Source organism: Bombus terrestris, chromosome 10 (assembly GCF_910591885.1).
Source record: "Bombus terrestris chromosome 10, iyBomTerr1.2, whole genome shotgun sequence".
Taxonomy (NCBI): domain Eukaryota; kingdom Metazoa; phylum Arthropoda; class Insecta; order Hymenoptera; family Apidae; genus Bombus; species Bombus terrestris.
In genome coordinates, this window is record NC_063278.1 from 2,416,979 (window position 1) to 2,443,941 (window position 26,963).

Here is a 26,963-nt window from a genome sequence, read left to right on the forward strand (position 1 = left end):
TTGTATTTAATTATAACATTTATAGGTAACAAGTTGGTAACCCTTATAATCGATAAAAGACTATGTCGTAGGTCTTCCCCAATTTTAATCAGAAGGTAACAAAGACGAAAAACGTGCTTGTTACATATAAGGGAGTACGTGAATTCATAATCTGACGCAAAATCTCAAACAAAATTCACTTTTGAAGTATTCATTGAAGGTATACATACAAAAATCGGCAAGGTGTCGTCTGGAAGAGTTGAGAAAATGACCCACAGTAAGTTGCGCGAATATTATAACATTATTGGATGCGTCCGAAAGTTACGCTTGTTCAAGCGGACATTAAGTAATCTCTCATAAAAAGATAAAAAACGAAATAGAATAAGATTTGGTCATTTGAAACTTAGTTTTTGAGAATATCGAATTTGAAAATTCATTTCATAGCCGTAACGTTGATGTAGCATTACAAATAAAAATCTGGTCAAGGAACATCGTGTAACAAGTCTTTATGTGAAAAATGTAAATAATGATTTTTTAAAGTATTTGGTAAAAAATGTGGTCATATTATATGGTTGCAGACTATTCAAGTCGCGCAGTTGTATACGAACGATGTACGTTACACATTGCTCGATTTCAAATTTAATTTTCTGATATGCTGAACTTTGAATAAATATATTTGCTGTTTTATGTGTTCTTCTTACTTTATCATGAGGAATTATCTCGTGCCCGCTTTTATGTAACTTTTACGTGCACCCTATATATTACAGTAATAATATATTAAGACAGAAAGCAAATATATTTATATATATTACACAGGAAAAAAGAACAAACATATCCTAACAGATGACATTGATATATCCAGCACAAAGCAACAGATACATGATTCACAATACATAACACATTCTTCACAACAATGGACAAATTACTCACAACAACAAACAAATGATTTACAAAATAGTATTACATATTACATATTACGATAATAAGAATATGTTTCCAAGCAAAATCGCTAATTTTGAACGTCTCAGAAATTATTAAGTTTAGAAAATAATTTAATCTTAAAAATTGTAAAAATTCTAACAGTTTGTGATCTTCTACATGAGCATAATATGCTGTATTGCATTAGTTCTTTGAGTAATCAAAATTAGTACCTCAACCATATTGATCTTATAAATGAAAGCTAGTAATATGTGATATGAAAGATTTATGACATCTATCCAAATTGGCGATTTACACTTGGGGCTGTTCCTTTGTAAGGCAAAAGATAAATGTATATATATGTATATCGCACAGAAAGGAAAAGTAAAAAGTCAAAATCCAAAATTGAATCATATGACATACAACAAGGGCCAAGTGGTATACCACAGCAAGGACCAAGTGATGTACCACAGCAAGGACCAAGTGGTATACCACAGCAAGGACCAAGTGGTATATCACAGCAAGGGCCAAGTGGTATATCACGGCAAGGGTTCAGTGGGAGACAACAACAATCGGCACATGTTGGACAAGAGCAGGCACTTCTCTCGCCAGAGAGACAATCATATGATTTCCAACCACAGCCATCTGGTTCAGGACAGTCACAGCAGGTATTGTTTGTACTTTACTGAAGTCAAAATGAAATTGTATGTAGAAATATTAAATGGTAATTTGTATTTTACTTTTGTATATTTCTATTTAGGTAACTGCTTTAGTTCAAAAAAATAAATCAACGCTTCCAAAATATTTGCAAGAAATATATTGGACTCAGATGCCACAAAAAACTAGTGTAGGAACTGTGGGCAGAAAAATTACAGTAGAAACAAACATGTTTAGACTCATCTTTCCTAAAAATTTTGAAACAAATGTTATTCATTATGATGTAGTCATTACACCAGAAAAACCAAAATGTTTTTTAAGATCTGTTTTCGAAGAATTTAGAAAAATACAGTGCCCAAAGAGATATCCTGCATTTGATGGCAGAAAAAATGCATATAGTGCAAATGATCTTCCCTTTGGTGATCAAAGTGTAAGTAAATAGATAATATGCTTTTATGATTATACATATACATAGTTTCTTAGTATCTTATATATTTTTGTTATATATATATGTATGTATATATTACAGAAGGAGGAAACAATAACTCTTTTTGATAATGAATTACTAAAAGAAAGAACTTTCAAGATATATTTAAAAAAAGTTGCGTTTCTTGATTTGTCATGGATCAAAAATTTAAAGTATGATGCATTTGAGTCTGACACAAAACAGCAATGTATTCAGGCATTGGATATCATTTTGCGTCATGGACCTGCATCGCGATATGTATCGGTAATTTTTTTAAGTAATTCAAATTTTATTTATGCAAATATTTGATTTATATACTATTATATTAATTGCATATGGTAATGATATATAATATATAGTATGTTACAATAAATTTAATATTATTAATACATTACTTAACATGTTGATAGGTTGGTAGATCACTTTTTCAAGCACCGGAACCAGGTAGAGTTATATCATTGACGAATGGTTTAAATTTATGGTTTGGTGTATTCCAATCTGCTATAGTTGGATCTAGAGCATATTTGAATGTAGATGGTAATATATTAACATAATAATATTATTACCTATTGCTAATTATGTATATAAATTTTAATATGTTTTATGAATAGTTGCACATAAGGGATTTCCTAAAGAGCAGTCAGTTATTGATTTGATGAAAGAATTATGTCAGAATCCTAGAACTGGTGTAGTGTTGGAGCAACTAACTCCAAGGGACATAAAATATAATAGAGATAAAATAACGAGATTTTTAAAGGGATTAAAAGTTCAATATGAATTGCAAGATCAACCTGCCAGTAAAAGAATTTATGTCGTAAATGGATTAGTCGATTGTGCAAGAGAAAACAGATTTACTTTAAAAGATGGAAGTACTTCTACGGTTGAACAATATTTTTTGCAAATGAAAAAATATAGAATAAAATACCCTGAATTGCCTTGTCTTTGGGTAGGATCTAAAAATAGCAAAATTCACGTACCTGCCGAGGTAAATATAAATAAAAAAGAAATATGTCTATATGATTAAAGCCATTACACCTAAATAATAATTAACGATACCTGTATTCATATTTTACAGTTATGTACAATTATAGCTGGACAACCTATACGGAAAAAACTGGATGATGTCCAGACTTCTAAAATGATTCGCGAAACAGCAACTAATACCCAGATACGTAAAGAGAAAATTTTGAATGGCGTAAGAGGCTTCTTAAATAATTTTTATAATCGAAAACTGTCAAATCAATTTGTTATCATTAACAAAATAAACTAAAATATAAATATGTTCACAGTTTGCTAAGATGGATTTGAACCATCAACCAAGTTTACTGAATGAATTTCATTTCTCTGTACGTGGAGAATTTGAGAAAGTGCCAGCAAGAGTTCTTGAAGCTCCCAAGTTACAATACAATGACAGACAAGTTGACGTATTTAAGGGAACCTGGAGAGCAGACAAATTTTTAAAACCATGTGATTTGCCAGAAAATTCATGGACTATATTAAGTTTAGACGGATACGTACGTGATACTGATTTACATAATTTACACGATAAACTGCGACGCGATGGTTAGTACGTTAAAAGTAAATTTTTCACCATAATATTTAAAATATTCTTTTATAGTAACATAAAATTTTGCTGCTATATTACTTTTTAGGTTCATTTTTGAACATGACAATTAGTAAGGCACTAACTCCATTCGCAAAGTTAAGATTAGAAAATGATATTACGAACATTATTAGATATTTTGAGCAAAAAAAGAAACAAAATATAAAATTAGTACTAGTAATACTTCCGAATGTGGACAATGCTTACAGTAAGTATGGTATTATTTTATACATGTATGAAAGGAAAATTTTTAATAAAATGTTTTATTGACTGTAGGTGTTGTAAAACAAATTTCCGAACTTAAAATACTCGGAGGTATTGTAACTCAATGTATAAGACAGCAAACTATGAGAAAATTAAATGATTCAACGGTTGGAAATATTTTGTTAAAAATTAATTCAAAGCTTAATGGTGTTAATCACACCTTTGCCCGTTCTTATCGGTAATATTATCTCTTATGTCTTTTATAATATGCAGTATCTCACGAAAGTATTTGGATACTCCTAGAAACTATATATGTATATTATACAAAACATTTTGAAATTTCATTAGCACTATAACGAGATACGACTACAGTGATTATATTATTAAAATTTGATACGGATCTGAAAATGTATATAGGAGTTACAAAATATGTATTTAAAGCATACACTTTACAAAGATGACCAAAGTATTTGAACATTAAATTATTCATTATATTAATAGATCACAATACATATATAATGAGATCATCTTTAGCGCTAATTGTCTGATATTTATGCTGCATACTAAGTTTTCATGTTTGCAATAAATGTCTTGTACATTTTCGTATTGGTTTCAGTGCTATTATGATTACAATAATATCTCATTATAGAGTTAGTGAAATTTTAAAAAGTTCCGTACAATGAACATTATATATTCATAAGAACTTTTTGTGATAAATGTTTTGTCAGCTACTATATGTATATTGTACACTAGTATATATTTGCGTTTTATGTACATAAAGTATTATTTTCTTTAGTCCGCCTTGTTTAAGAGAACCATGCATGATCGTTGGTGCCGATGTAACTCATCCATCGCCTGATGCGACGAATATACCTTCGATTGCAGCTGTAAGAATCTTCTCTTTATCATCAAATCATCGAATCATGCAAAAAATGTATATATATATATATATATATCTAATAATACCTTAACTTAGGTTGCAGCAAGTCATGATCCAAATGCTTTCCAATATAACGTTGAAATAAGACTTCAGTCGCCGAGAGAAGAAATGGTACACGACATGGAAGAAATTATGATGATTCAGTTGAAATACTTTTATGCGAAAACAGGATATAAGCCCAAAAGAATAATAATCTATCGGTAAATGGATTAAAATATTAAGCGATATGTAGGGTTAATGGGTAAATTCAATTATATAGAATATTCTTAACAAATACTTATTTACACGTATATAGGGATGGTGTAAGCGATGGACAACTTTTACAAGTGATGCATTTTGAATTGGAAGCAATAAAAAGAGCTATAAATCGTTTAAATAAAAATGAAGAGCGTAACATTGCGATCACATTTTTTGTAGTTCAAAAAAGACATCACATACGTCTTTTTCCGACTAACAGAAAAGATTCCGATGATAAAAATTTCAATGTACAAGCAGGCACCGTCGTTGATACAGAAATTACACATCCAACTTATGCAGATTTTTATCTTGTATCTCATGCTAGCATACAAGTAAGTCCTATATCTCACATTATATTTTATACCGTTAAAAGTAGTTACATTAATAATTAATAAAAAAAAAAAAAAAAAAAACACTTATAGGGTACTGCCAGACCTACGAAATACAGATGCATATGTAATGAAAGTAATATGCAGGAAGATGAAATTGAGCTACTTACGTATTATCTTTGTCATATGTTTGCACGGTGTACACGATCTGTTAGTTATCCTGCTCCTACATACTATGCTCATTTAGCTGCTTTTCGAGCAAGAGCATTAATACACAAGTAAGTTCGTTATATGCATATGTATTAATGTCTCTTATTTATTATAAAATTATTTATATGTGTTTGCAGTGTTTCCTTAAATATTGATAAGCTCGGAGAGGAGCAGAGAAATAAAATGACTTTACAAATAAATAAAAATTCACCTATGTTTTTTGTATAAGATGTATATAAAACATGCGACAAAATAACATAAAAAAAAGTGGTTAAACATCATTTTAGTTAATACATTTTTAATGTAGGAACTTATCTTCGCATGCAATGTCTGTTCTACACGAAATGTCAGTTAATTATTTCTTTCACGGTTGCTTTGTTCATTAATTACAATACACAAATTACGTATATAAAATTTATCACCATATTATTAAATAATTATTCTCATAATACAAAAATATTATATATTCATCGTATAATTAATTCTACTTGAATGTAAAGGACAACTAATATGGCGCATGATGTTTTCATGCCAATATGGGCTTGGTAGTCGTGTCATAAATCATAATAAAGCTTAAAAAAGAAATATTGTATTTATTTATATATTTGTGTGAATCTATTTATATTGTTTAATAGTACAAACGTAAATTTTATCGATCGGTTTTCTACAATTTCTGCATTCTGATAATATGTTAAGTTTTGGTAATGAAGTTTGGGTACATTGCGATTCAATATTCGTGTTGCATTTTACAAATTTCGAAGATAACGATTATTGTCCCTGTAAAACATAGAATATGTAGTCTCTAGAAAGGTATGTTAATTTTAATTTATTTAAATATTTCACTTTAGCATATGTAATATTGTACTATGTACATAATGCATTTGTATTTTATATATGAATGTGTATGTTTTCTCTTTCGGATAGCTTTTATATTTATCTTTTACCTTTGGTAAAAAGGTAAAGATAATAATACATTTTTCTCCAGAAGGATTAAAATATACAAGTTGAAAGTAACACATGTATAAATTACTATACATCTATTTACTAGTAATTATAAAATAGAAACAAATAAATAATCAAATATACTAAATGTTAAATAAAGTATATTCGAAAAAAGAAATGTATATACTTACCCTTTTCTATGATATTAATCACGATTGTTTGAAATGGAAGAACAATTAGTAGGGTGCATCGAAAATAGTTACTCTATAGTCTAATAGTAAACAAACGCACATAGCTACAAAAGGTCATCGTACATATTTCTATTCCTGTTGATATAGTAGAAATCGATTGAAATGTATCACCTTATCATCATCATTGTCATTATCATCAATGTATCATTATCATTAATTTTGTGAATTTAAAAATATTATGCACGTACGTTGTTTAGATGTATAAGATAAACAAAATGCTTAGGACAAAGTTTAAGTATTAGAATTAGTTCTTTCAGAACATATAAATCCTATTAAATAAATATGTATATAACAATATATATATTATATAACAGTACTTTTCATAGTATCATGTAAGAAATCCAATTACTACTTATTAACAGAGGTATAAATATGAATAATAAAAGATATTACATTTATAGGACTTGTTGACCGAATAAAGCTCTGAAAACACGTAGGGTAAATTGCAATCGTAGTGTAGGGAGAGATCTAAAATTAGAGATCGGTTACTACAGTTACAGTTTTCAAAGTTATCACACATGAGACAAAAATTTATAACTTACACAAATCAGTTAGAACCGGTGTAAAAATTTTATGAAATTTCATTCTTATCTTATAAAATAAATTTAACAAGCTTCCATTTCTATAAGGATTTATTAATTGAAATTTTCAAATGAGTTAATTATTTGCAAACTCTTCTGCTTTTGTTCCACTTTAATCAATCTTAGTTCTTGTTCATATCTTATTCTTTCATAGTTTCTCACTTTGTTTCTCTTTATCTCGCTTTATTCGTTTTGTTACCTTTTCTTTCGTTCACCCTTTATCCTCTATCCTTTATATTTTCTCTCTTTTCTCTCCCTTTCTCTTTCTGGTGCTTCTTCCATTATTCTCTTCCCTTTTCTGTATATAATTTTGCCTCCGTCTAAGGTAGGTCTCTGTTCTCGCGGATGCTTCACGTGACCAGAACGTCTATTGATTCTTGGAGGTGAGGTAGTGCATGCGCCCTCGTGCTCGCAATATCTGCTGCCAAGGGGGTATGTGATACGCTGAAAACGTTGCTCGAGTTCCGTTCGCCAACAGAAGAGACGTAAAGGGGTTATCGTTGTATATAGAGACGAAAGGGTGAACGAGGGAAAAGACAGAAAAGGGGAGCCACACGGTCATAAAATCTCAGTATCGCTTCGTGGGGCGCTCGTGCACGATTCGCTGTAATCGCTATGATTACCATAGTTTTCATGAGGTATGTTTATTTCTGTCTCTCTTCGTCTGAAAATCGTTGATGTAGTTAGACAGCTTTTTTCAGTAATTTTTTCATAGTTTGTGATTACATATAAAAATTCTTCAGAAAGCTCCATATTACTATTTACTAACGAAAACCGCTGCGATAGAATATTACTTGTTGTATACGTGTCTTCAATTCTTTTATTTATTTCCTTAGTGTTATAGAAATGCTTTTCATTGCACGACGGTCGATCATGTGACGTTCTGCGTGTGTTAAAAATGTGAAAAAGCAAGTTAACGAATGGCATAAAAACCAATATTTGTCTAAATAAACGCGTGTTATCGTAATCTGAATTTTTGACTAAGATGTACGACAAGATTTCAAGATGTATTAGCCAGTTGCTATTGTTTCACTGCAGGTTCTAATGCGAAAGTAAACAATGTTTCGATGACGTGTCACATTAAACGTTCTCCTTTTACGAGTTGTATCATTTCACAGTGAATCTTTCGAACATCAGAGTTATTTATATATTCCGCTAATTAAAATTTTTTCCTTCCCCCCCCCCCCCATCTCCTTCGTACCAAGTTATTGCACCATTTTCTATCCTCCTCTATATGTTTTAATGAATATTGAGTTGTTCATATTTAGAATCGAACGTATTGTAATTTTCTATTTTTTGAGCAAAGATTGTTTTCCTTGTAAGTGGGTGTCGCAGAATGTTCCAAGCTCATAAATATTGACATTTTTTGTCCGAATACCTATTCACGTAATATATCGTCGTGGAAAGTTCTGGAGTAAGAAACGTTCGTGTTTATACTTATCTAATAACAAGGAGAATTGTTGTAATCAACTAAACTCTACAAAACTTTCGGTTAAAAATATTTTTTACGAACCTCATGATCACCGCTATCTATTTACGTGTAATGATTCATCTTCAACGGCAATGAATGGAATTGACGATTTCCGCTTGATTGTGCATCAATGAAAAACTGGTATAACGTAAGAAAATGAACGAGATGATTGAAAGATTTTTTATTTTGATTTCAGAAGGCAACTACAATAAAAGTCTAAGGAGACACGTGGACCATGCCAGGTTAAGGGGCGAAGTGGTGACCTAAAACTCATCCTTGGTTCTGACCCTCGATGCTTACGCTACGACTGGTGTCGACTCATTTCTTGAAGCAGCCATAGGCAGTGCCCTTCGCCTTAGAGAAAGGGCTCGATGCGATGTGCCGTGATAGGGACATGAACCCAAAACTAGTCAAATTAAACGATCTCTTTTTAACATCATATTGGTTGCCAACATCGATTTAAAGTTGCTCGAAGATTTCGTGCGCGTGTCGACGAAGGACTTTTCTTCGCCGGTCCCTTCTCCTTCGAAAGTTTTCATATTTACCCGTCCTTCTAATTTTCATTATTCGCTTACCCCACACATTGTTCCTTACCCTCCGTTTAACGAATCTCTTCCGTGCGGAACTGAAAATTCGTGACTTGCTGTAAACGTCAACGTCATTATCAACATCGGCATCAACATCACTATCAACGTCAACACCACCGTCAACGTTCACGCCATCAACATCGAAAAATCAAGCTGTCACGGAGAATAAACATAAAATACATCGAACAAAAAGATTTCATAACGAAATAAACAAGGTGATACGCAAAGTTTATTGAAGAAAGCTTCATTGAATAAAATACTTTACTCTTCCGCTAGCTATCATTTCGCACTCAAAAGAATAATATGCAAGATAATTTCGAAGGTACTTTCTTACCAGGTATAACACATCCACTCGGGAAATCGACTGCGAAGGAGAGCAAATAACCAAAAAGTGTAACTCGAAGTAGTATCCAGGCTGAACTCCATTTACTTCAACCTGTGGAGGGTCGCGAGGGAGTGTATTGTGAGTTTGCAATTTTTAACAATTTCTATAATAAATTTTGGTAAACGTTCAACGACAGACGATTCGTCATTGATACTATCCGATACACGATCTCAGATAGAGCAATCGTTGTCGTTCTGATGTACATTAAAGAAGCGCATAGCATAAAAAGTGTATCGATCAACTTACTCTTGAGAGATTGAATATCGCAAAGTCCATTGTTCGATCGGTATCGAATTCTCATCGATAGAGGCATATTGTCTTCTGTTAGATTTATCGTGAAACGCAACTTTGCAGTAGACGTTAAAGAGTTAAAAATTACACAGATGCTAGTTCAACACCATAAAAGTATACTTTATTCGTTTGATATTGGTAAACTAGCTTAATAGAGACAAAAAAAAAATTGTCAATTTAATCAGTGCGGCGGCGGTGGCGGCGGCTCGCGTTGTAGACAAAGTGGGATGAGACGTCCTCAGCAAGATCATCACCATCTCCACAGCAACCACCACCACCATCATCATCATCATCATCATCATCATTACTGTCATCAGCAACACCACCACCATCATCATGGATCTTCGTCGAGTCCTACGCGATCTCGACAAGTTCACGACAAGGTAATTTCCTTTAAGTACGTTTCACGTTTTTCAAGTGTCGATAATTTATGCTGAAATTCAATTATTTCCAAGGACGAATCCCGTTTAGCGAAAGTGAAACGCGTTCTGACAGTATCGTTATTAAGACGTAACGCAGGATCTACGAGGGTCTTTGGTACTCGACTAGATTCGATCGAGCCATACCTCGACACCGGTGTGCCTTTTGTGGTACACCGATTGTGTAATTATATCGAAGCTCATGGATTCCAAAGCGCCGCGGTGTTCCGTCTGTCCGGTGGAAGCCCAAGACTGGCAGAAAGATTGAGGGCCGCGTTTGAGAGAAGAGGAGATGCTGACTTAGAAACAGCAGCCTGTCCCCCGACTGCGGCAACGCTTCTTCGCCAGTATCTAAAAGAATTACCACAACCTGTTGTACCATCAACCCTTGTAGCTAGGCTATTGTCCATTCATGCCCGTAAGCATCTGTTACTTTAATTACCTTAGCACGCTGTCTTTTTTCTTTTCCACTTCTTTTTATGTAACATGCTCGTTTGAAAAGAAAAAATTATAAACCATTTGTTCACAGAGAATTATGCTAACGATCATGACTGTTGGGTTAATTTAACGAAAGAGCTACTGTCAACTCTGCCAACCTCCCACTATCGTTTGCTTGGTTACTTGGCTCTTTATCTAAGCAAGTACGAAGCTAAACATGGACGTAGTGCCGGCGTTTGCGGAGTGTTCGCCCCTGTAATTCTACCTCATGTTCCACCTGCTACCACCCTTCTTCGTGATATCTTAGCCGAAGCATCTCTGCTTTTTCCAGATTGGTAAGTTGCATATATATATACCTTTTTTCTTACTTTTTTTAAGTGCATGCATTTGCTGTAAGATGTACACACGTTAAATTGGTCAAATGAAAACCTGTTAAACCTGTTAAATAAATATCGCGATAAACAACTTTGTGGCCCAATGACAAATTTCGGCTATATAGGCCATGTGATTATTGACCATAAATATGCATAAACCGCAGTCGTGATTCAACAATTATATTTTTAATTCTGACCAATAAAAAAAAAAAGATAAAGACAAGATAAGTTTAAAATACGCGTAATTTTAACTATAAGAGAATGTAATTCCGAAGCAATTATAAATCGCGTTATTATCAGTATTATCTCATAAAGAAATCCAATCGGTCGGCCTACAATTACATGTTAGCACGTTGGCTCGTGTTCGCTATAGTTCAATTTCCTACGGTTCTACGTACAAATAGGTATGATATTTACATTAAGTCACTTTAAGTTCTCAAAATAACATTAAGTTCCTTGTATTTTGTAAACTTATTTTTATTACATATATTCGATATCATCATTATCGCAAATTATGCTCGTTTCATATTAAAACATACGTATCGATCCTTGATCTTGTTGGAATAATTCAATACCGACGAATGTTCTTGAAAAAGCAGTCGATACTTCCTTTTGTCTTATACTTATTTTTCGATTAACGTTCAAGGTATACGCCACGTGCTCTTGCATATCAATATCACAGGCATGCGTTTTACATCGATTTTAGCGTTTTCAGCTGTAACCATAAAAAGAGGAAACGTCGCAAAAATTTTTTCGGCTGGCATTTCTCTTTTCTCACGTTAAATACGTAATAAAATATCGGGTGTTTTCGATCTATATGATTGCATTATTTAAGTAATGCCTCCTCGTATTAATATCTTCGTATGATAGATACGTATAATGCAACGTATCATCTCTGTTTTCTTATGGTTTGGTCAATGATATCGTTGAAATATATCGTATGACAAAAAGATAAAGTACGATTAAAATTCGAGATATATATATATATATATATATATATAGTATTATATTTAATAACGAGTAATTTATTAATGTAAGTACTTTTATCCTTTACGCAAAAAAGAAAAAAATAAGAAAACAGTAACAAGGTTTTTTTTATATGTTTCTTTACATACATATAACGACGAGTTTGTTACATTTACATGCAAGTCAAGAGAAATATTTTTATTTCAGACTCGAAAACTTAAAAATTTCTTTAACCTTTTGTCTCTTTCTCATCAAATTCAAACATTAATTGCAAATATATACATAAATTTTGCCTTATTTTATATGTACGAAACATCCTTAATATTGAATTTAGTGTATTCTATGTCATTTCATAGCGTGGAAACTTTACCCAGATATTTTAGCTAAAATTATTTTAACTTTACCACTAAAGTGCGTAGTTCCTCAATTTAGCCTGAAGAGATCATCTAGTCACGCGGTTCATGTTATTCAACTAACAATGTACTGTTTAGTACGACAAAAAATACGGAGAAAAACCTGTTTTTTTATGCTTATCGAAATAAACGCTTAAACTCGTTAATAGTCATCGACTCGTATGAAACTGCTGCAAGTAACTTTTTTGCTGATTTTTCGTAAAGTTGTAGAGCATGATTTTGCATAAGTTATCAAATCAAAGGACAGGTTACGATAAAAAATTCTTAACTGTTATCTTCGATAATTGCTAAAAACTATAGGCAGAGAAATTATCAAGTTTTCTCTTGGAAAACAGGATTACAATAAATCCTATATTAATTCTTACCAACCTTGAAATCCAAGATTCGTCGGCTGCTCCCACTCGTCCTGAAGGAAGACAAATTTCATCGATAAATGAAAATTAGAGAAAAAGAAGAAAATAGTGTTCACTTTTATTGTTTGCTACTTTACAAAGAATTGAATTTTTACGCAGAAGAATCGAAAATATACTTTTCGTTTAAGATACTACAGTTTTGTCTATCTCAAGTAAAAATTATTATTGACTGATTCAGAGATGCCTAAATCAATCATACGCGTTTATAAGCTCTAAAGTAATCATGAATCACGAGTTATTGTGTTTTATAATCGATGCGTTTGCAACATATGTATATAATGCAGTCTAGTCGTTCGAGGCACTGATCCAACAATGACGTAATCCTCCTTAATAAGTTTCGTCCATCTTAAACACAACCATAACCATGCACAAATACATACATAGAATCGTTACGTAGTTACGTGTTATATATCCGTAGTTGAAGGAAGAGCCGTTTGGCACAAGCCGGTTTCAGCAAGAAACACGCCTACCAACGAAAATAGTTCAGGAATTGAGATCCCTCTACACGAAAGTTGGCAAAGTATATATGTATTTAGCATACAAATGGAATCGTTCATACACATGCAGTTTGGCTTTACCTTCGATCTTTCGGCTATTTTTGTAAATAAGTAAACTACAAGTTTTCAAAGGAGAATATTGACTGACAAACGTTATCGAACGAGTTTACTTAAAAATCATTGGTATTCTATTACTAGTGATTTTACGATGTAGTTCCGTACTAAATGTACATACATCGTCGACCAAAAATAATGTTTCGTTGACGTCAAGGTGTCAAACATGCGGTCGCAGATATCCATGTTACGTTTGTTATAGATCGTCATTTAATACAATTTCATACTAACGAAGAAAATGATTTTAATCTTATTTTATTTCGATAGAGGCGGTTATATCATTACATGTATGGAAGAAAGAATTGGAACTAATTCATGAATTATCTGTCATAAATTATAAATCATCGTAGGGGTCGACAAAGTCATCGTTAGGGGCAACGTTGGAACCACTGGGTATCGAGCTATTATCGCTGCCATGTAAATTACAAAGTCTCATTTATTAGATAAAAGTATTTTATATTGTCTTAAAAGAGTGGGATTCGTATCGAAACTATACTCATAAGTTAATCACGATATTGCTAGTGACAACAAGTTCCAAACCGGTTTCGAAGGGTTTGTTTCTTCCGGTGTAGTATAGGAAAGCAGCCACCGTAGTGGCTTCTGCGTAGTTTAGCATGTGAAGCATTGTAATAGAGCTATGGAGTTTGGGTGAAATCTCTATGCTAATTATGGTCAATTTTACGAACGCGTAACCGGTGCCGACAAACATGAATCAACGGGAATATGGATAGAGAAAGAGTTTCCATTCGATCGATTCTCGAGGCTGTCACGTGTATTATATGTATACTCGCTGTATATACACTCACGGTTGATAGACAGTAAGTAGTAACGCTCGGGAAGTCGCGTGCGTCACGCTCGTCACGCGCAAAGACGAACTACAAGATCGGTGTCAGTCAAAGGAACAGAATATAGAGAAGAGTCGATCGGCAACAGCCGCAGTCTAATTTCTGACTTGTTCGAAACTTCCATTCGGTCAACGCGTACCATCGAATCGGAGGTAACGCGCAACGCACGCGTTTGTTACGTGAAGTCGACCGTGAATCCGACTAATTTCTTCCTAGAAAATTCTAGATTCTGTGTTTAGACTCACGACTTCTAAACGTATACTTTCATACGAATCAGCAGACATATATCTTGACTAATTATGCGGGAATTAAGTGTTGTCTGTTCGTTGTGAACGACAGTAGTTCTTTGGAACTTTCGACCGAAAAGTGTTCGCATTTCTTGCGTACGAGTCGACTGAGAACGCTCTCTCGTCTAGTTCTACAAGCAGACGACTATAAATGTTCCATCGAATCGCCGAGAGACTTGTGTTCGCGCCGGTGGTCCGCCATTGGAAAAGAAAGTTGGTGTTCGTGATTACATGAATAACTTCTACTGCAAAAGGGATACGCGTACAGTAAGTTTGTTGCACGCATCATCAACATAACAAATGCAAATAAAGGGTCGATTCCTTTCCCGTTTTCCGTATTTATCGACAATTCCTCTTCTTATATTTTCATGTTCATACTTCTTTTCGACGGAAATTCTTTTCTAAAAATACAGATAGACGGGTCGCAATTGGTCAATTCCAAGTATTGAAAAAATACAACAAGGCTAAGAAGTTGATCCATTTAATGTGACAAATTATACAATTTAATCATGCATGATATTAACGTAAGAGGTAATTCGATTTAAGAAAGAAGTCTAAAAATAGGAATATACGATGCGTTGTTATGTAATGTCAGCGCGATACAAGATCTTGCGTTTTTATTAAAATCTGCTAAAAAAGCATCCATAAAAATGCAACTTTTCTTTGATTTCATGGTAAACATGTACTACGAAGGATATTAATTATTTCCGAGGACACGAAGGTGTATTTCTTACGTACTTCGTTGCTAAATAATCCTTGCATTACTGGAAGTTTTTTAATCGATTTCTTTTAACGGATATGCCGACAATTTGTTACTTACGATTAATCGATAAAACAGTTCACCCTGATTTAAAATACGTAGCTTAAGACGAAGCAGTTCGTTACATTAGAATTCTAGTAAAAATATTTTCTCCTTTTAATTTAATTGTTAGCCTGTTTTCACTTTTTATCTTGTTTATCTTCATTCGTTCGCCACTAGGATATGTGTATACAATGTAAAATATCATTTGGGACGATTATAAACATCGATGTACCTTGAATGTACTTTTCTGTACCTGTGACGAAAATAACGTCGTTACATTGTCGAATTTGAATGTGTTTCCATGGGACAGCGAGAAAAATCTCACTAGAAAAGCACAATAAAACGTGTACTGACGTGACCTACCTCGTGGTTGGCGTTCTCAAAGGCATTTCTCTCTAACGCTGATCGATCACAGTCCACCGTACCTTTTTTCTCTTGTTGAAAGAACGACTCGACTCACTCAAGTATGTAACTTTTCAATTTCCCAACGATGCATTGGGTGCTGCCAGACAAGTTGAATCTAAACAAAAATATAAAATTTCATAGCATGGTATTTTTTTTTATTTACATCTTAATATTTTAGAATTAAAATTAAAAAAAATTACGTTTCATTTGATTTTTAAAACTTTTGTATATCTATTCTTACTATAGTTTTTAATACCGCTTATTTAGTATCTACATATTAATTTTTCAAACGTTATGTAAAAGTATTACGAACTTCTCTCTTACTCTTTCTTTCGATACACTCTTACTTTTAATTATCTTACGTTTCGATTATTTCGTTCAACATGGTTAATTTTTTACACATTCTGATCGAGGCGGTCCTCACTGGCGTGGCAATGGAATTTTCCAATCCCTCGCGTATAACGAAGGATAAAGTAGCGTGTGTAAAAATAGGAATGTTACAATGTGTATAACAAGATTGAGGACTTTGATTTCATAAAGCACATTTTACTCTTCACTGCATTAGGTCTATCTTTGTTTCTAATATAAGTTTTGGCTTAGTAGTACCGTTCTCATGAAAAAGAAATACATTAGCGCAAGAACCGGTGACTCACTTGTAATTTCCTCATCTATTATTATTATTATTATTCTACTATTATTACTACTACTGCTAGTATTATTACCATAACTACTACTACTACTACTACTACTACTATTAATACTGCTAAAATATCTTTCATAGTATCATAACATAAAATCTTGACTTAGTACTTTTACTTATTGTATTTATAGAATTCTGATTTATATAGAGTATTTTTCGGATTCCTTTACCAATCGTACCTCAGTAGAATAGAAGGAATAGCACTTTAATAGGAGCATCTAACTCTACCGATGGGTTTGTTTTCAGCATCCGAGATAACGTGGTGAACGGCGTGATCTCTGCAAGTGATTGTAAGATTTGCAAGGATACAAAGGACGAATCAAAAGATTTCGAAGGAGCGTCGTTGCTTTGCGCGCTGAAACCGCGTAAGCGTAAAGAACGTCACGAATCCTGTTGTCAAGAACGAAAACTGATAAGGTACGATAAACAAATGGAGAAAGAAAATGATTTAACGAAGTTATAAAGATCATATATAAGACTAGTTTAACTTCTCCTATTCTCTCTCACGAATCGAACACTTTTAGAAGTAGTAGCGAGGAGCGTGTTCTTGAAAGTCCCACTGAAACCACGGACACGATTAGACGTGTGAGCAGTCACGAAGATTTTAATAGTGAAAAACATTTGCATATTTTATCTCAGCTCGGACAAGACATGGGTCATGGTGTGGTGAGTTTTCTCCAATATGCAAGTAATGTTTATTACTTTTAAATTGAGCTTTACACGTGTAAGGTACTTTATTTACAGAGATGCGGAAGTCTTCCCTTACATGAAAGAACGAATGTTTCACCTGTATCCAAGAAAACTCCACCAACTTCGTCACCGTGTGAGACAGCTTTAGAAACAGAAAAATTTGAATGCGATGCCGAGAAATTGAGAAGCAGCGAACGTTTCAGTCGAAGTATTACTCCGAGAGGACGAAGGCAGGCTCGACGAAGGAGGGTGCATAAAGTTACAGACGCAGAGAATTCTAGTAAGGTAAAATTTCTATTTGTTCTTTACATGTGACATGTAAAAAAAGGGAATCTATATAATTTGTATTAAATTGAAACAAAAATTCTTTCGTTAGGAAAACGAAGAGGAAACCGATAATATTTATGTATCATCGAATCCTAATAGCTGCAATGGATCTCCAGCACAAAGTTTTTTGGAAATGTTGAGCAGTGGACCGAGCCGATCGCCATCACCGGCTCGTCCTCCAACAGTTAGTCATGAAGATCTAAATAACCCCAGCCTAACTAACTGGACTTTTCAACGACAAGAAAATGTAAACAAAACTAGGATATTAAGCTCAATTATATTCAATGACAATATTACATACCAATCTAATATTTGTAGGATGAAGCTGCCGATGCACGAGTAGAAGCTATGCTTTCTCCAAGAAATTCTTTATTACTACCTAGACGTTTTTATTCTGAAAACGAAATGCAACCTAATGCTCCGAATATCGCAGAACTTGGTTTAAAAAATTTAACCAAGTATATAAATGGCTTGAAAAAAAAGATAAAGAAATACGAAGACGAATTTGAAGAAAATTTTGGTTATCGTCCAAGTCATTCTGATAAGATGAGCAACAAGGACATCAAACGATTATGTACAGAATTAAGTAAATTGCGAAAGGAGCATAAATTATTAAAGGAAGATCCGGTGAGCGCGTTATTAGCTAATGCAAATAACAAAACAAGAACAACAACTAACGGTAGTCCGACAAACAACAATAACAGCCAAGAAAAATCTAGAACAGTTTCGATGGAAGAGATGATAAAAGAAGTAGAAAAAAAATTAAGTGAAAAGAGATTGAAATATAATAGACCCGAGAATATGGAAGAACTAACTTATGAACAATTAATAGATGAAAAAACTGCTGTTCAAAAAGCTTTGCTTCATATTGAGAATACTTTTGGGAGGCCAGTTTCTAAAGAAGATAGAGCTGTCGTGCGATCTTTATATGATAAATACAGAACTTTAAAAAGATTACTTATTAGAGCAGGCGTGGTAAGCGACATATTTTATAAATCTAATAATAATCTTAATTTTATATATAATTGTATGTATGTACATATAAATTATCTTTAAACTTTCTTTCTGTTTTTCTTACAGAACAAAAATAAAGATAGCATTTCAGAGTTGGCTACTATTTTGGAACACGAAGCAATGGATTTTACATCATCTAATTTACCTAACAATCCATCTGATACAGAGAGGAGAGCTAGTGAACCTGATATGTCACATAGAGGTATTTTGGATTGTATAGATTCGGTAGATCAATTACCAACTGATAGTGATAGTCAGCACAGCAGTAGCGAAGGAAGTCGTAGTAACAACGAAAGTCTTCACGCACTTCCACAGTAAGTTTTTAGTATATATAATTCACTAATATCTATTTCCTATAAAGGTATTAACAACTACTTAATTTGATTTTAGAGAGGAATTATTGGTACAACAGAAATTAACCAGAGAAGAGAAAAAGCGTCTGAGACGTGCTTTAAAAGAATTAGAAGCACAATTCGAAGCTCGTGCCGGCCGTAGAATGCAAAGAGAAGATCGTGGCCCGCAAGTCACAACCGTTTACGAATCATATAAACAGGCTAAAGCAAAGCTTCGACTGATCGATGCTCTAGTAGCTAAAAATGCTTGACGCAGTATTTAATGAATATCTTGAAATTTACATACATCTAACAACAAAGAAAACTTCAAACATTATAAAACATCCGAAATATATGCAGTGGTTATTATAAAACCGAAATTTCATACAACATTCATAAAAAATGCTATTGTGCAACAGAAGGCAACAAAAAACATCTATCCAAAATGAAGGATATTAAAACGAGACACTAGTATATATGTCTGATAATTTGAATTTATCCAAAAATCAAAATATTTTAAGAGAAGAATGGAGAGGCTGTCTCTGGCTGTAATACTTTGACTTCGTATGTATTGATTATAATTGGCCAACGATCTATTTTAAATCAAAATATCAAACCGATATAAGAACATGTACAGAAAACTCAATTCTCAACTACTCATATACTGAAATCTCAGTTACTAAAATCAGTACATTAATAAATTAATTTACCTTTAATTCTGATAAAAATGTTTATTGCGTGTAATATTTGTACGAAATATTTTCAACGACAATTTCAATTATTGTAATTAACTAGATTGTTTTGATAAGACTCTTGTTATTTTAATGACTCATAGAAGTGCATATTATAAAATGATATCATACGATAATAAATAATAAAATTAGTACCAGGTTAGTATTCTGAACTCTAAACACTAATAGTTAGAAAGTAACAGTGGCTACGGCGTTATAAACAATCTGTCGATTTGCATTCAATTTCCTTCAAATACTCAACGTCAGATTCAATAAAGTAAGGAAATGCTTATTGCATGGTTATTGTAAACTGCCAATTTATACGAATAAGTACATCACATAAAAAAATATTAAAGAAAAACATGCCACTGACCTGCTCCATTTTACATATTTCTACCAGTGTTATTTAAAATTTTGTCACATTTAATAGACATTTTAAAAAATTGACTTCTTCCTATTTTATATTATTTGCATATACACGTATATTGCATCATATTTTTCCATGTTTGTGCATTTCTTTATATTTGATTAAATGTTGAGTATGTAAAAAGACAAAGGCATAAAGAAATGAATTATTGCTTGAAAAATTATTATATGTACGTATATTGCTATAAATCAATGGATGCTAACATGCAAAAGTAAACTACAAAAGAAGTATTAAAGACGAACAGTGACAAATTATGAAAATAAATTCATAATTGAAACGAATCTAACGAATACATTGTATGTCGACTTCTTTTTTTAGTAGGCATTATATATTTACATACGTCTTTGTACTCTATCGATTAATAATATTATTGCCATTTTCAAATTACTATTTTTAACAAATTTATATCTTTTTTTATATTACATGACATAGGATATCATCTTCTTTAAAAGCTAATACATCAATTGAATGAAAATAGAAAGAACAGATATCTAGATTCTAGATTATACATTATTTAAACTAAAATTGATATTTATTTCATTAGTCGAAGATTATCATCATATTGAATGTTGAGAGTAAAGAACGGATCTGTGGGGTTATTTGTAATTTAAGTACCTTGTAAGAAATATCACATGTTATAATTGTAGAGTACTATAAACTGTTACAGTCTTATAGCTGTATTAAACATATTCATTAAAACCTCGTTAATTTTTCCGTTTTATATTTGTGCAAGTAAAATTTTAAGGCAATTATTCTGAAATATAATGCTGGTATGACGTATATAAACAGTAGCCTTAAAATTCAACTTGATAAAGCGTCTTAAATGAAGGTGCTAAAGTTTCAGTTTTAATCTTATCAAACGAAAGAAATGCTTTGCGAATTTTAGCAACATGGAAGTGCGCCGAAGGGGTTCGCGTTTTTAATATTATGATTTTTCAGCAAACAAGAACTACAGAGCTTAACTAGTACTTATGTATTAAGAACTAAAAAATAAAACAATGTAGGAAATATTCTATAAATTAATATATATTTATACACATATGTATATGATTTTAAATCTTGACTAAAATCAACCGATGTTCAAATTTTTAAATTGATTATAAAAAATTGCTCGAATATTATATGCGTAGTTTCAATTGGTTCCTTGCAACATATTTTGGTTTAATCTATGCTTTTTTTTTGTTACAAATCAAATTATGGCGGCCCCAATTCTTTAGCGCTAATCCATTTCGCACACTCGTATGAAAAATCTGATTTCTTTGAATATTTTAATATTGTATTGATCCAGTCGACATTTGTTATAAAATTTACCCGCTGAATTAAAATATGCGGAATTAATGGAACAGAAAAAGATTTTTTAGACCAAAGCATTTTTTAGTCTGTGATATAATATGAGAGATATATTATTTATGTTAATATGGGAGAGTGTGTGTGAGAAGGACTTCATTTTTTTTTTTTGTGGAAACGATTTCTTGACGTGAGGAAATGTTTTCGGTCATCTCCTTCGTAGAAGGTAATCGAGATTGATGATCTGTTTAAAAGATCGTAAAATAAAAGTAGTAATTTAAGTAACGTTACGTTCTTTTATACGAAAAAAAAGAAAAGAAAGAGAAAGAGCGACTGAAGTAGAAAGATCAAAAATGAAAAATCCGAATAATTTAATTTAATTTAATAAAACTTACAATTTTTTGTATTTTTTAATAATTCAACAAAACTATATTTTAACGATTAATTTCCTTTCACACGATTTTCAAATTTATTATTGTATTTACGAATATATTTGCAGAAATAGACTCATTATATTTTATTAGTCTTTTAAAAAGACTAATTTTATATTAAACATCATAGATATCATAAGATATTAAATCAATTTTGGATGTGTATTAATTTTTATGATAAAAGTAAAAAAAAAGATACTGCTTCAGGAGTAAAATAACATTTTCTATTAACGTTTTCTGAAATAGATCTCGTACATAAAGTACAAGAGACATATCTGTTGATGTGTGATTTTGTATAATCGCTTACAAGATAAATATTTTTGCCACTATTAGATTGAAATTTCGTTTACGAAAAATATAAATTGCTTTTTTATTTCGTAAAAATAATTCGCTCTTGACGATGTATTTAAATATTCAAAGTAAAAATAAAAAATAAATAAACAACAATTTTAATTATTCTGCAGCGTTTGAAAACATGAAATTGTGTATATACGTATAAACGGTATGTATAGATGAAAAGCAAGGGTGTATATCAATATACGAATCTAAACAAATCTATTAGTCGTTATAACAAGTAGCATGTAGAATTGAATAAAAGAAAAATATGATCTGCTAAAAAATATTGTTTTTGTTATACTGAATAACCTTAACAAAATCCTTGATATTTCTTTTATAGTGCATATTTTATATTTTAATATTTCGATTAATAATCTTCTAAGCATTATAGTGATAAGAAACAAATTTCTTATTGGGACCAATCAATTGCTTACTTAAGAAAAAATATTACAAATTTTATTTGCATTATACTTTATATGTGTTTATCATGTTTTATCAAATTTCAGACCACTTTTTATGACAATACTACATAAAAGAGAGTTTCAATTAATATCATATAACAAATTTGTTAATAATTTCAGCTTACGTGATAAATATCATCCACGATGTATTGTTACCATGATGTTAGTTTCAATTGCTTCTGAAATGTTTGAATTTGCCGTAAGAGACCAGCTAGACGAAGAGAAATAGGTTCCCTTACAACAGCACTATTTCCCCTTTTGTGAAAAAGTCTTTGCTGAAAATTTGATCCATTTGATCCATTAGATTTAGTTGACGTAAATGGCATAGCTCCATACAATTTATCTGATCCCAATGGAATTTCAGTTGATATACAAACATAACTGTTCTTTTTTTGTAATAGTTTCATTTGATGTTTTAATGACATCACCTAGGATTAAAAACATCAAAACATTTTTTATAAATATTGGTATTGTGTATAAGCTGTAAAATATCACGATTCAATCTAAGTATAAATAAAAAATCTACAAAATAATCTTACCTCTTTATATAAATTAACAACAGCATTTATCTCATCTTCTTTAATGCTTAATTCTTTTTCTAAATGTAGTATTTCTTCTTCTAAATCTTTATCACTGTATTTTTTTGCTTTTGCTTGTAATCTTTCATATTTTCTACAGTGTGTGTACATATGTTAAGAAATATTAGATTAATATAGATTACTGAGTTTTACTTTATCATTAGTTAATTTAACTTACGTGTTCATTTCCTCAAACTGATCATGAAGGTTAATGAGAACTTCTCTTATTCCTTTAGAATCTTGAGAATGATTAACTGTTGAGGTATTGGAAATGTGTTTATCACAAATATTGCCCTGTAATGTGTTCTAGATTAATATTTTTAAACAATCTATTCATCTAGATAACTTTACCTGATATATTTTGGATTGCATTTCTGGGTTTTCCATCTTCATGTTTACATTTTGTTGGGAAGCAAACAATTTCAACATTTTATTGTCTGTTACATGTAGTATTGTATTCAGTGTATTCAATTGATTCTCTGATCTAGTATCCTGTAAATAATAAGAAATATTTTTATGTTCTGAAATGAAAGATGAACATTTCCAATGATATTACATTTAATATTGTCTACTAAGCAAACCTTTTTCTTATGAAAATTCCCATATTTATTTACACTGCCATTAATTCCTTTTTGTAAATTCTGATATTGTTCAATATTTGATTTTAAATTTACGTTTAAATTACTTACTCCTTTCCTATCATATTTTAAAAACATATTTTCATTTTCTAATAAATGATCACCTTTACTCATAAACAAATTTTCTTTCTGTATATGTATATTATTCATTTGGGAATTTATATGAGACAGTTTACTCTGTTGATTGTTTATCTGTTCTATGAGAACAGATGCAGGCTTCATACCTCTGCTAATTTTACGAATAAGAAGAGGTGTCACTCCTGTTGCAGCAATTTGCCTTGTTTTCATAATGCTCAAAACCTTTTGAATAAAGAAAGATTGTAACAATAAGCATAGCTTACTTTTATATTTAATAACATACTTGCTGTATATTTAAACCTAAATTATGACTTGGGGTTATAGAAGTACCCACTACAAAGGGTATATTTTGAAAGTTAAATCTACCAAAATATGAACGATTGGCCCTCTTTAATTTAGAAGCTAAAGTTGGCATTTCATAATTATGTGTAACTATTGGGTCACAATATGATGCTTGTATAATTGCATGTTGACACTGATGCGAATTGTACTTTTCCATGGTACATGCAGGACTGGTTGAAATTTTCAAATTATTACTTAGATCATTATTAATTGTAATCCTTCCTCTGAAAATAGAAGTTAATATCATATTTGATATTATATAATATCATTGCTATAACCACTACCATGAGTCCTTACACTGTTTTCTGACTAGTTTGATGTTGCCTTTGAGAATAATTTTTGGGACAATCTACATTAACATCACTAACATTTTTATAATTATTATCTTCATATTTTGGTTTTATGGATATGTTTTGTTGTTTATTCATAGCAGAAGATGTTAATATGTTAATATAGTTCATGTGATGTTCAAGTTTTGAATGTTTACTAGGAATAGCAGATGTGCTACCACTCTTTGCTGCTGTATTATGATAAATTTCCACTACATCATTAGATGTTTGTTGAGACTTGAATGTATGTCGATTACTTACACTATCTAAAATATACATAAAAATCAATATGAAGTTTTCAAATGAATATCTTTATATGATACTTTTTTGTTTCCGTTTTTTTGTATCCTTTTTTCCTAAAAAAATTGTATCTCTTGTAGTTACAGTACTCCGTGAATTAGAACAGTGTATTTTTTTTCTTCGCCTTTTAATCTTCAATGGAACAATGTCATCTAGCTTACATAAGGAGCCTTTCTTGCTTGATAGTGCTGAAGAAATAGCTTTTTCTTTTTTTTCGTTTTTTGTAGAGACTTTACTTTTATCCACGGATCCATCTTTAACATTACCAGAAATATTTAGTTTAATATCATCTTTTGTAGAAAATGATTCTTGAAGTAAATAGCTATTTTGATTATCCAGAGTTAATTGTTCAAAAGATTTGGTTAAAGTTTCATTATTTCCTATCAATTCTGTAGAATATTCTGTTAGATGCTTTTGATATGGGAATTGCCAATTGTAATTGTGTTCTTCACACTGCTAATAAGATTTTTATGAATATAGTTATGAAGAACAACTTCATTTAGAATGCACATAAAATATATTCATAACATAAACACAATAAACGTACTGCCATGTTATCTTTCTGAGTTGGTAGTAACGATCTTGATTCTGTGTTCTGTGGAATAGCATAAGTTTGAAGTGTAATCGAAGATAATTCAGTTTCTGTTCCTTTCTGTTTATTTAAGTTCTTTTGTTTTTCTTTTTCTTCTTCTTTCCTTTGCAGATTATTTTCTGATAAAATATTGGCTAAATTTGAAGTTATCAAAGGTTTATCCTTGTGGGTCTTATCATCTGTAACATAGAGAATGCATTCGAATTTGTTTGTTATAGTTCACAATAATAAAAGAATATACAGTGAAAAAAAGTTTTATTGCATTTTATTGCATCATTTTCATTTACAAACATACATAGCGTATCAGAATACTTTTCCAAGGAATTATTACAATTCACTTGTCTGGAAACTATAGTTTCATCATTATTAGAAGTCCTTATTTTACAATTTTGCCAATTTGGATCACACAAAGTCTTTTTAGTTTCTTGTATTTTTGGCATATCATGATATAACATTTTCATATATTTCATATGAGATTTTAAAGAATCACATCTTTCTTTTGTAGAATAAAACCATTGTTTTACATTTTTCACATCTAAATGAATAAAATTCAACATAATTAAATTAAATTATTTCTATTACTGTAGTGTAAATATAATATATAGATTAATACAAGTTATTTTGATATATTTAAATCACGTATGTAAAATATATAATTACCAGTGTAATATTTTTTCTTGTAATTAACATCCATATTCTGTTTTTAGTTAATTAGTATATATAGTTTAATTATCAAACAACCATTATTAGTAAGATTAATAAGAAAAATTTTTTGATGGATAAAAGAAATTTGTAATAATATAAAACTAAAAGAAATCTATAAAAAATTCAAAGAATAAGAACTCACAGGTTACGTTTTTATTGTTTATCGATTACATTTTTACTTATGTATCTTTTGTTTCCAATACGTTCTTCTTTCATTAAAAGAAAATCGTTTAAGGGAAAATTAGTTTTTACTCAGCTTTCTACAAAAGCTCGTAAAATATTTAAATATGTATTACTCGTTCTAATATTGACTTTCATCTAACTTTTCAAACATTTTAAAAATTACATTTATTATTCTAATGTTATTATTAACTAAATCATTTGATTTTTATTAAATGTACCAAATTGTAAAAGTATTAAATTGTTTTAAAAGTTATCTATAGATTTCTTAATATTAAACGACAATCAAATTTCTAGACAAGTAGAACGCAAAAATATTTGCAATAAATATAAATAAAAATCATACTTTTTAATTATAAGATCATGTAAGTGCTACAACAATCTAAGAATACTCGGAAATAATTAAATTCAAAGATAAGTTTAAAATAAAAACGAAAAATCTAGAATAGGGAAATCTCTGG

The 26,963-nt window shown here is 31.1% G+C and overlaps 3 protein-coding genes and 1 long non-coding RNA gene across 11 annotated transcripts; 2 read left to right on the forward strand and 2 right to left on the reverse strand.

Annotated features, from left to right (window-relative positions):
* Positions 1-54: 54 nt before the first annotated feature.
* Positions 55-6,128, forward strand: LOC100647036 (protein argonaute-2). Of its 2 annotated transcripts, XM_012312881.3 has the most exons (16): positions 55-256; positions 796-936; positions 1,273-1,565; positions 1,658-1,984; positions 2,084-2,284; positions 2,431-2,557; positions 2,632-3,005; positions 3,096-3,215; positions 3,310-3,583; positions 3,673-3,831; positions 3,900-4,065; positions 4,624-4,714; positions 4,804-4,967; positions 5,063-5,336; positions 5,427-5,611; positions 5,681-6,128. In XM_012312881.3, exons 1-16 carry the CDS (start codon positions 247-249, stop codon positions 5,769-5,771), a joined length of 2,997 nt encoding a protein of 998 aa, XP_012168271.2. In that variant the 5' UTR covers positions 55-246; the 3' UTR covers positions 5,772-6,128. The 2 variants fall into 2 exon arrangements, with proteins under 2 accessions (XP_012168271.2, XP_048264996.1); XM_048409039.1 differs by lacking the exon at positions 796-936.
* LOC105666159 lies at positions 6,117-7,644 on the reverse strand. 2 transcript variants are annotated; one of them, XR_007225275.1, is made up of 4 exons: positions 7,279-7,637; positions 7,130-7,204; positions 6,677-7,005; positions 6,117-6,320 (listed from the first exon to the last, which is right to left on the reverse strand). It is a non-coding gene; the product is annotated as an uncharacterized LOC105666159 (long non-coding RNA). The 2 variants fall into 2 exon arrangements; XR_001099052.2 differs by having other exon boundaries at positions 6,677-7,204; positions 7,279-7,644.
* A 2,634-nt stretch (positions 7,645-10,278) lies between these two features.
* LOC100646305 (protein FAM13B) lies at positions 10,279-20,917 on the forward strand. Its single transcript, XM_003398475.4, has 10 exons — positions 10,279-10,434; positions 10,507-10,888; positions 11,000-11,243; positions 16,971-17,141; positions 17,249-17,390; positions 17,469-17,699; positions 17,791-17,988; positions 18,060-18,716; positions 18,822-19,069; positions 19,146-20,917. The coding sequence occupies exons 1-10, from the start codon at positions 10,279-10,281 to the stop codon at positions 19,357-19,359; spliced, it is 2,643 nt and encodes an 880-aa protein (XP_003398523.2). The 3' UTR covers positions 19,360-20,917.
* LOC100646550 lies at positions 15,283-26,713 on the reverse strand. Of its 6 annotated transcripts, XM_048409047.1 has the most exons (14): positions 26,465-26,712; positions 26,278-26,314; positions 25,913-26,152; positions 25,573-25,796; positions 25,049-25,481; positions 24,694-24,991; positions 24,338-24,620; positions 23,920-24,276; positions 23,690-23,830; positions 23,517-23,644; positions 23,300-23,432; positions 22,886-23,188; positions 15,983-16,139; positions 15,283-15,872 (listed from the first exon to the last, which is right to left on the reverse strand). In XM_048409047.1, exons 2-12 carry the CDS (start codon positions 26,309-26,311, stop codon positions 22,913-22,915), a joined length of 2,547 nt encoding a protein of 848 aa, XP_048265004.1. In that variant the 5' UTR covers positions 26,312-26,314; positions 26,465-26,712; the 3' UTR covers positions 15,283-15,872; positions 15,983-16,139; positions 22,886-22,912. The 6 variants fall into 6 exon arrangements, with proteins under 6 accessions (XP_048265004.1, XP_048265006.1, XP_048265007.1 ...); XM_048409049.1 differs by having other exon boundaries at positions 25,049-25,478; positions 26,278-26,712; XM_048409050.1 differs by lacking the exon at positions 26,278-26,314 and having other exon boundaries at positions 26,465-26,710.
* Positions 26,714-26,963: the final 250 nt, after the last annotated feature.

Coding starts and splice junctions, on each gene's coding strand:
- LOC100647036 (XM_012312881.3), top strand. Junction 1,985..2,083: donor TTCCCTTTGGTGATCAAAGT/GTAAGTAAATAG, acceptor TATATATTACAG/AAGGAGGAAACAATAACTCT. Junction 3,832..3,899: donor GAATGTGGACAATGCTTACA/GTAAGTATGGTA, acceptor TATTGACTGTAG/GTGTTGTAAAACAAATTTCC.
- LOC100646305 (XM_003398475.4), top strand. CDS start 10,279: ATGAGACGTCCTCAGCAAGATCATCACCATCTCCACAGCAACCACCAC. Junction 10,889..10,999: donor GCTATTGTCCATTCATGCCC/GTAAGCATCTGT, acceptor ATTTGTTCACAG/AGAATTATGCTAACGATCAT. Junction 17,700..17,790: donor ACGCAGAGAATTCTAGTAAG/GTAAAATTTCTA, acceptor TTCTTTCGTTAG/GAAAACGAAGAGGAAACCGA.
- LOC100646550 (XM_048409047.1), bottom strand. CDS start 26,311: ATGGATGTTAATTACAAGAAAAAATATTACACTG. Junction 23,831..23,919: donor GGAATTTTCATAAGAAAAAG/GTTTGCTTAGTA, acceptor TATTATTTACAG/GATACTAGATCAGAGAATCA. Junction 23,645..23,689: donor TGCAATCCAAAATATATCAG/GTAAAGTTATCT, acceptor ATATTAATCTAG/AACACATTACAGGGCAATAT.